This window comes from Abramis brama (genome assembly GCF_963993115.1).
Source record: "Abramis brama genome assembly, chromosome: 14".
NCBI lineage: Eukaryota > Metazoa > Chordata > Actinopteri > Cypriniformes > Leuciscidae > Abramis > Abramis brama.
Window position 1 is genome coordinate 12,947,036 of NC_139976.1, and position 10,064 is coordinate 12,957,099.

The 10,064-nt window shown below is 37.1% G+C and overlaps 1 protein-coding gene across 2 annotated transcripts in view; it reads right to left on the bottom strand.

Moving 5' to 3' along the window:
- Window positions 1–3,953, bottom strand: part of LOC311095693 (urotensin-2 receptor) — an 8,984-nt gene extending 5,031 nt beyond the window's left edge. Inside the window, exons 1-2 of one of the 2 annotated variants that reach the window (XR_014608887.1) lie at window positions 1,829–3,953; window positions 954–994 (exon numbers count right to left, since the gene is read on the bottom strand). Coding sequence is in view for 1 of the 2 variants with exons in the window: in XM_084134366.1 (XP_083990492.1) it covers window positions 1,862–2,944 (1,083 nt within the window). In the remaining variant the exon portion in view is untranslated. The remainder of the gene's footprint in view (window positions 1–953; window positions 995–1,828) is intronic. The other variant, XM_084134366.1, reaches the window with a different exon arrangement.
- Between the last annotated feature and the right edge of the window lie 6,111 nt (window positions 3,954–10,064).

Sequence of the window (10,064 nt, forward strand, 5' to 3'; positions counted from 1 at the left end):
CAAATGGATTATCTAAGCAACTGGCTTGCTGTATTGTTAATCTTGATATTATTGATCTGAAAAACCATTATGCATTTCCTTAATAAATATATATATATATATACCACAGATTATCAGCATGACCTTTGTGTTTTTTTTCTTCTTCTGGGGTTCCTGGCAAGTTTACGTGGTTTCTATTTTATGCTAAGAATATTGAGTGTAAAGCGTCACTGTAGCCTCCTGCTACACTTTTCTATATCAGTGTTTCCCATAAATATGCTAGACTCATTGACTGTTCCTCAAGCACTAATGCATTATGCTCAGAGTTCAAATATATGAATATGCATAGGCCAATTTAGCCCTAAGCGGCAAATCCCACCATATGGATTGTGAGCTGGGAAAGCAATTTGTAGATAATTTTAGCCCAGATCGTCTGTTGATTCATTTTTTCAGTGTGCAAGCACAGCTGAATGGACTACTGAGGAGTGTGCTTAGTATTAGTGCACTAATGTCTCAGATTAGTGGACCATTTGTTGATTGGCTATGTGGAATCTCACTGTGAGCTGATCTTTGTAAGAAATGATAGTGTCATTGTGTATTATTGCAATGATATGGACCCAATGATATATCTAAGTGTAGGTTCATTAAACATATTTATTTATTTATTTTAGAGTTGTACACTTTTTTTCCCCCCACACTAGATTTAAATCCTTGTCAACCACTTAATTACAACTCTATGAAAAATAATGTAACATTTCTCTGATAAGATACAGCATTTTGACTAACCAGAAATATGTGGGAAACGTTACTCTTGGCACAATAAACTTTATTAATGGTTCTGAAAGCATGATTTTTTATCTGCACTGTGAATGTAGCAATATTTCTTTTCAATGTTATTAGATTTTTTTAAGTAATGAGTGATTATGCCAGTAGTGTGTTGGCTATATATGTATGATAGGTGTATGTTGCCTTACGTTATCTTCACATGCTTGTCGAAAGATCCTTCTTCCCACATCTGCGGTTGTAATAACAAATGTCACATTCAAGTGCTAGAAAATCTGCTTGTTGTTTATGAGAATTGGTTAGATTTATCATTTAATCTCAGCAGGGGGTTGCACACTTGTCTTACAGTACGTGCACTTGCGTGTACTTATAGTGTAGCCTACTTCCTTAAGAAAGTACTGGGTAATATAAGGAAACTACATGGGTTAAGGTTAGGTTTAGCTATAGGTTCTGGGTTAGTATTTATTACCCAGTTATTGTAATTACTATAATAGGCTACATGGGGGAAAAGGACTGTAAAATAAAGTGATACCCAACAGGGGTATCTCTTAAGCCTTGAAATCAAGACAGTCCTGCTTGGATGTCACTTTTCTGAACATGTTTCCATCTACAAGTATTCAAAGGATGTGGCATTAGTGCACTGGATAAATTAGGTTCAAGCTAAAGTGTAAAATATGAATGAGTTGGTTGTTTTGTGAATGGAGGGGGGATTCTCAGCATCTATCTGTAAACATTGTTCATTGTTCAAATAAGGTTATGGCCTTGATCAGTTTTTAAGTGGATATTGGAGTTTGCTTGTTGATTAAAAGGAATGCTTAAAAAGAAATGAATTGCTTCTGAATAAAAAAAAAATGGTGTGTCAAATCAATTTTGTATAAAAATTGGTGTGCCTATTGAGGACAGTTTTATTGATTTTAACACATTTTATAGCCTATATGCTATATAAAGGGACACGAGGGGACATTTTTTATCTGTTTTCATATATTATTTAAAGATGGAATTGAGGTTTGTGAATATCACCGTACAGGGCACAGTAAAGTTCACTTAACTGAAGAATCATGCTTACCTTTACACGAGCGGGTTAAGCTTTCCAATCTCTTCACTGCATCACCTTTAACTGCGCCATGACAAGCGTCTCAGAGTTGAACTCGAACTGATTACTGGATGACGCAGACTTTCCCAAAGAGTACAAGCTCGGTGGGCGCTTTTTAAACGATGACGTGTAGCGGTAAAAACTCTTGTGGCGGTTTTTAAGATACTCTCGATAATTCTTGGTCAGGAGCGTGTACAGAAACGGATTGATGCAGCTGTTGCTGTAGGTCAGACTCGCCACAAGATAATTGATGCTCGTGTGCGTGTTTGAGGCTAAAGTGAAGGGCTTGTGGTACAGGGGGACAAGTTGCCAAATCCAAAAGGGCAGAAAACACGCCCAGAACACGAGCACGATCGTGAAAATCATTATCAAAACTTTCTGTTTTGGCGAGCGCTTGCTGCTTTTATTAACAGCCGACGTCTTTTGAGACTCCAGGTACGTCTTGGCTAGTCGGGTGTACAAGTAACCAATTACAAGCCCTGGCGCCATTATGCTCGTGCAGAACAGGACAGTCAGGTACAATTTATACGCCTGGGGTGCCCAGGTGGGCGCGCACATCCTTTTCACCCCTCCATCTGCGGTTGTTTTTGTAGTCTGGTTAACCATGACCATCATGGGAAGAGTTAGGACGAGGGACAAAATCCAAACGCCCCACGCCATGGCTTTTCGGTAGCTTTTGGAGCGTTTCACAGTATCCAATGGTTTAGTCACTGCCAGGTATCGCTCCATGCACATCACTGTCAGAGTAAAGATGCTCGCGTGCATAGTTAACAGGTCCAGACTAAGCAGTATCTTGCAGCCCACATCCCCAAAGTACCAGTCCTTCAGAAAGTACGTGCACACCACGAAAGGAATCGTGGAGAGGTAAAGAAGATCCGCGAGCGCCAGGTTGATGATGGAGATGTACATGGAAGTGGCGAAGCGTATGGAATGACACATAACTATCAGCGTGTAGACGTTTCCCGAAACTCCAACGATGTAAACCACCGACAGCAGCGTCCCGAAAGTCGATGTTATCACAAGCTCGTCCACCGAACCGGAGTTGCTACGGGACGGACCGCTGACACTGCCAGACTTGTTGTGATTCATTGCGCTCGCGGTGAATGCGGAGCTCTGCGCGGGAACATTATACCAGGTGCGCCAGACCCCCCACACACTGTTTGGACATTTGGCAGATGTGTCTGAGCGCACTCGCCGGTGTCCGTTGCTCCTGACGTCAAACCGTCGCTCTGCACTTGCCTTTTTGCCACTAAATGTATTCGAAGAAAGTTTAGAGACAACGTGCATTTATTTACAGTTTTTGGTTGTCTTTTACTCAGATTCCCCTAACTATTTCAGGAAACAAACACCTGGTAAAAAAAAAGGTGCATAATAAAAATGCAAAAGCCATGATGTTATGCACCCAATTAACGTTGACATTTCAAGTGTTTTAATGACCGCTTTGCAGTCTTTTTTTTTTTAAGATAGACTACCTTCTCGAAAGGTTTATACTGATGTGAAATATAGGTTATGTTGAAACATTTGCGTGTTGCAAATGACGTTAACCCCATTATCACAGTGCATCTGACCTTGGGTTAGTCCCATTGGGATCTGCAGTGTTCTCATAAACCGTTCCTGTGAAAGCCAGGACTGCAGACTAAAAAATGACTGTAGCTATTGGCTGCAAAAATGAAACATTTTAGAGACAAATTACCCCTTTTTTTCTTTTTACAGAATCACTCAAAAAAATAAAATAAGATGGTGTTTCTCAAACGGGTTCAGTTATGTGCTGCTTGTCATACAAATTCGTTTAGATTTAGGGGGAGACTGGGTATGAAAGTAACACTTTTTGTTTGAGCATTGGTAACTCAGAGGTTGTTTGTGAATTTGATATGTGGTAGCCACATTTGTCTGCTACAAATATAACACGCTTGGACATGTACAACACAATCACAGATGTGTTAATGTCAAACACAAATAGTTCCGTTGTTACACTAGGTGAGTTGTAACAGGCTGGGGATAGATGTAACAATGAGAGGTAATTTGCTGAAATAAGATCCACACAAAATAAATGTATGTAAGAATATTTTTGAAGAACAAAGAATAATCAGTTTTGAATAAAGTGAACAAAAAATGTATTGTATGTAGGATTTTATATTTAGCACAAAAACAATTACTGAGCGTGTTTGTCTGTATCATGTCACACAACAGTTCAGTCACTAGCTATGTTGTCACCTATTTTTTGTGAATTTTGGGATATCACTTAAAAAGCGCTGGATGGAAACAGAGATGCAAAAAAAAATTGTATGTTGAGGTGGATATTGTTTTTATCACGATAATACATTCGTATAAACTATGATGAAGTCAAATTTACCACAAATCCCTCAATGTGCAACAAAAAACTAACATGATTTTGTCTTAACAGGGAATGTGATTTATATTTGGAATCATCATAAAGGGTTGGTTGTAACATTTTTAATGAACCATTACAACTATCCCCACCTCTAACAATCACAACTTAGCTAACTCTTTTAGCATGAAGTAGCATGAATACAAAGCATCAAATAAAACTAGATAAACAACTACTGTAGATTGTACAAGTCAAATAACTGCATATACAATACAATGATTTGAAATTAAGATTTGAAATTAAGTTGGCTTATTGATTTATACATTGTAAACGAGCAGCAATCTTAAGAGTGCATGTATTGTCATTTTGAAAAGCCATTTTAATTTATTTCACAATTTTTAAATCAATTCATGCAATATTGTTAGGCTTTGTGAAGCCCCCACAGTTATTTCCCCAGTGTTGTGGGACTGTTGGATTTGTGTCCTGGCAGTCCCCATGCATGAAATGTCATTTTTATATTGCTGTGCAGAACTTTGGTTAACACCTGTTGTTATGATCTATGAATAAATTTCACTTTTATTAAATAAAGTAAGCATATATAGGGAGGGACATATCCCTTGGGGCTTTGAAGTAAATACTAAAGGTTGGTGATTTTATATTAAAACATTCACCACACTTCTTCTGCAGTATAACTGTGTTTTATGTTTATGAATGATGCCGCCATTGATCCGGGTAGATCCTTGCACAAGAATGAAAGGCAGCATCTCATGAGGCAGAGAATGTTGTTATATACAGTAAGTTCAGCGTGTGCATGATGTTGAGAGCTCTTTGGATATTTGAGACCGAGAGCACATGATTGGCAGGGCTGAATTGTAGCATAACAACGGGAGCTGAATACTGATGATGCTTTACGAAAGCTGCTGAAGAGGAACTCGCAGACAAGCGGGCCAATTCAGGTTCACGCGGCACAGGGAGTTGTTTGCGTATTTAAATGATTTGCAAAGCGAGACACTTCCTGTGACAATTCTTTGATTAGTTGCATGACACAAGACACCGTTTTCTGCTTTTGGGGGAAAACATTATTTTCAGGTGTGTTAATGGGGAGCTGTCCATGGTCCTGCATAGAGAACATCTTTTGTTAAGGTCTTGAAGTTGTCAAAGCAGACTGACAGATTTTGCTTTTATTGCATAATATGGTCAATCCTCACAAATACAGAAAGCAGAAAGCATTAAAGCATTACTTGAGAAGGAAACTTTTAGTCACATGCAGTGGTGTTGAATTCAGAGAGTAAATATTTAGCGGGAGTGAGTTACTTTGGTTTTCAGTGAAGGATCCAGGGCGTTGCAGGCAGTGGCTAAAGGCAGCAAAGAATCATAAAAATAAAGAGAACACCGCTACAGAAAATTTGAGAAACCTCCATGTTTGCAGTCAACATTTCAAACTGGATGAATACGAACAGTGTTTTAGGCCAAATGGAGGTGGGAGGGGAAATGAAAGAAACTGGCGTTCTGTTAGTTAATTAGGAAGAAGAGGCAAACTGCCGTCGCGTACAGGCAAGAAACCTGTTGTTGTGTTAAATTTTTACCATAACTTAATATTAATAACCCTTTGACTGTCCGACTTGTCCATGGGCGGGGGTACAAAAATGCGGAAGTACAGTCTTTTGTTGACACACAAACATGAATTTCTCGGTCCAGATAACACAGAGAAAGAGTAAATATTGTTCATACTACTGACATTTTAACAATACAGATTGGGTTGAAAATCGTCTCTATTAACACTATCAACTCTAAACACAGAGAAAGTTTAAATATACCACTGACATACAATACAAAGCAGGTTGAAAATCTGAAAACTTACACTTAGAACTTCTCCGTACTGCAAGTACATTTAGGACTTATGTAAGTGTGTATTGGCATGTCACTCTGCCTCAAGGATCCTTTCCTTTGATAAGGAAGAAGATAGTCTGTCCTGCAAGGCACAGTTTCTGTTCTTCATGCTGTGTAGCAGCAATGATCAAATCAAACAGCTCAGATCAGCTGCAGGGATCATTTGCAACCAGCTGTCTATTTCCCATCTCCCACCACACAAATGAACACTTGACTGCAGGGCTAGAAACACTTCCTCAGTGCAAAGATCTCCCATCTTAATTCAAACAGTGGAATGATTGTGTTTTAAACGGGCAAAGCCAACAAAAGCACGGTTTACATCTGCCTTTTGTTTTATCTTTTCAGCTTCTAGTGCTAGACTAGACATACTTTTCCGAGTTGCTTTTGAATGCAAAAACAAAGTAAAACTTGATTCTTTTTGGCTACAGTTTTTTTTTTTTTTTTTATCTATGTTCGCTCTCCATTTTTTCCTTCTGCGTTTTATCTTATTTGCATTCACGTTTCTTTGTTTTTCTGTTTATAAAAAGGCTTGAATAGTTGTTATTCTGTGTAGAGTTCTAAAGTATATGTTTATAAGTATATGGTTTATATGCATTGACTGACAGCACAGAAACATTTGCTTTGAGTCTTTGACTGCTGCTTTTTGATTAGTTGTTAGCAGATGACCTTGCAAATGCGTCAGTTCTCCACTGTGCCTGTTGGATAAGATATTTACTATATTAATGACTGTTAATTTCATTACCACGTTTTGATGTGTGAATAGGGAGACCAGAGTGATTTATAAGATAAAGATACCTTCACAGGGGGAAAAAGTCCTAACTATTATAAATGATGACTATGCCAGGACCTTTTCTCATTTTGTATAATGTGACATAAATCATAACTGGGTATTTATCATGAGAATGTGATGATGCCTTACTAGGTCTTCACAGAAATCATTAAAACTTCCCTTTTAAGGTTTCTCCTGCATGGGTTTTCAGTGATGTATAATGAGTACCAAACCTAATGATGTGCCCAAGGAGAAACCAAGGTAAGATTTCATCATCTATATATTTTGGATATCCAACTGAGCTCTTTTGCTGTATATATCTCCTGGACTGCTGTGGATTTTCACACCGTTTCATGCCATGGTTCCCATGTGGACACAGAATGCACAGTAATCCTGTTTTGTAATCGATGTAATGATTGAGCCCTGGGGGGTGAGGTCTCAAGGACTGAATAGAGACTCAAGGATTTCTCTGGACAGACACACTAATGTCCAAAACATACAACCAAGGATTGTATTTAAAGTGAAAATTGGCAAGAATAGGTTTTACATTTTTTTTTTTTTTTTTTAGATATCTGTAATCAATTTTTTTTTAAAAATAATGACCCCATTTTTTGCAAAATGTGTAGACCTATACATATATGCATTTTTTTCAACACTTTAAAAAAAAATCAACATTTTTATGTATTTGTGCATTTTTTTCCCCTTTATTTTTATTCAGTTTTTTTTTTTTTTTTTTTTTTTTACAAAAGATGACATCAAAAGAAGGTTTTGGGCTTTGTTCTCAGGTTTACCATATTTCTTTGTCCCCAATATATGGTTAAGTATGTGTGTACACACACACACACACACACACACACATTCCAGATATCTGTCAATTTAAGATGGTAATCTAGTAAAATTCATTATATTTTATTAAATTAAATATATTTGCGAATTTGAATCATGCCCCTTGCCCCATACATAATTTTGATATAAGGAACAACCCCCCCCCCCCCCCCCCCCCCCCCCCCGCCCGCCCCACACACACCTTAACAATTCAATACCACCAAAATGTAAAGCATTTTTGTTACACACTTTCATTTTCTTAATGGAGGATATTTCCTTAGAAAAATAATAATATACACTACTTGTTATTAATTAATCAGCATATCATATTTGTGAAGAATAAACTGGCATATCATATAATTCATTTGATTGTCTGCTCTAATTCGTATAAAAAGTGAAATAACTGTAATCTAAATATTAGCAATTACAATGGTACTATTTTTACATATTATCTCCTTTAGTTTCTCCAGCGTCTATATTCCATTATGAAAATCCATAAACCAATGCCCGCACGACAACAAACACAAAAGAAAGTAAATTCTAGACTCCCCACCCCTCTGCAGCTAATACTTAACCTTTGGCTGTTCCTGTGCTTTGAAATGAGTTATTGCAACTATAACAATCAACTAGTCAAACTAGGTGATAAAGTCATCAAGTTTTCTAGACTTTCAATTACCTAGTCCTGGTAGGATTCTGACATTACAGCACCTATTAGTGCTTTGGGCATAATACTGCGTTGGCAGCTTAATTATAGATGTAGCACAAAGTGCAAGTCTGAAATGTGTTTAACATACTTCCTTCTGAGAGGAAGCAGAATGACTTCATTATGGCGTTTTGTGTGTAACTCTCTCTCTCTCTCTCTGTGTATCCTTATTTGTGGACTGCGCGTTAATATACCCCTAGTTCAAAAACCACAAGGAGCCTTGCAATCATTCAAAAAAGGACCTTATCAAAACAGACATGGTAATTATTAAATAAATTAGCTGAAAGGGATTTCAATTCAGTTAATTTGCAGAGCAGTATCAAACAATTGATGCTTTGCGAAGGCAAAGAAAAGGAGAAAAAAATAAAATGCTCATTAATTCTGACCTTTATTTATTTTAATACAACTGTTTTTTTCCTGTCCTCTACTTTGATTGGACAAGTTCCCTCCAGAAGTGTTTGTATCAGTTTGTTCTCAGTGTTTCAGAGAGGCTACCAATCTGTGCGTTGCTCAGCGACACGCAACGGTGCAGAACACATGGTGTTAGACTATAACAAAGTTAAAAACTTCACGCTGATCAAATAACACACAGATGTCTTTAAACAAACGACCTTCATGCTGTTTATAATTAGATAAGCAAACTGTGCAATTCAACCTTCTGTCAGGATTGAAAGGTTTCATACTGTGGTAATAACTCTTTGAAGAGCACTCTGCACCAATTCCCTAAATGATTTTTCCAGTCAAATGATGGGCAACATGCATCTGTATGCTCTAATCAATGGTGAAATGATTTACTCATTGTATGTCTATTAACACTGATTTTAAAATGATGACTCTATAATGAATGTGTAATTTTGTGTTGAAGAAACTGTTGTTAAACAACAGGGACAGTTGCACCAGATGTATTAGAAGTTACAAATTATGTATTAAAGTAAAAAATAAATAAATAAAAAAGACGGAAAAAAATAATAATATATACAGTGAACAAAATTATAAACGCAACACTTTTATTTTTGCCCCCATTTTTCATGAGCTGAACTCAAAGATCTAAGACTTTTTCTATGAACACAAAAGGCCTATTTCTCTCAAATATTGTTCACAAATCTATCTAAATCAGTGTTAGTGAGCACTTCTCCTTTGCCAAGATAATCCATCCACCTCACAGGTGTGGCAAATCAAGATGCTGATCCGACAGCATTATTATTGCACAGGTGTGCCTTAGGCTGGCCACAATAAACGGCCACTCTAAAATGTGCAGTTTTACTGTATTGGGGGGGTTCAAAAACTAGTCAGTATCTGGTATGAACACCATTTGCCTCACGCAGTGCAACACATCTCCTTCGCATAGAGGCTTTTGCACCTGAAGTCTTTATATATATATCGGCTTCTAAAATAAAACAGAACAAAACTGTAGTTTAGCATTGCCCCTTACATACAGTTCCTTAATATGATTTGCATACATAATCATGAAATAAAATATTTAGTATATTTAAATATCACATTTCAGTGTAATTTTCAACACATGGTCATTTGAAAAGTGTGCCTGTTGTGACATTTCTGCAAAATTATAGTTTTAAAGTTATTAAAGTTATACACTTGCAAAGTCCAGGGATTGCTGCGAGGAAAAAACAACAACAGATAAATGGAATCTGGAAATGTTTTATTACGTTTGTTGTTGTATGTATATGCTACA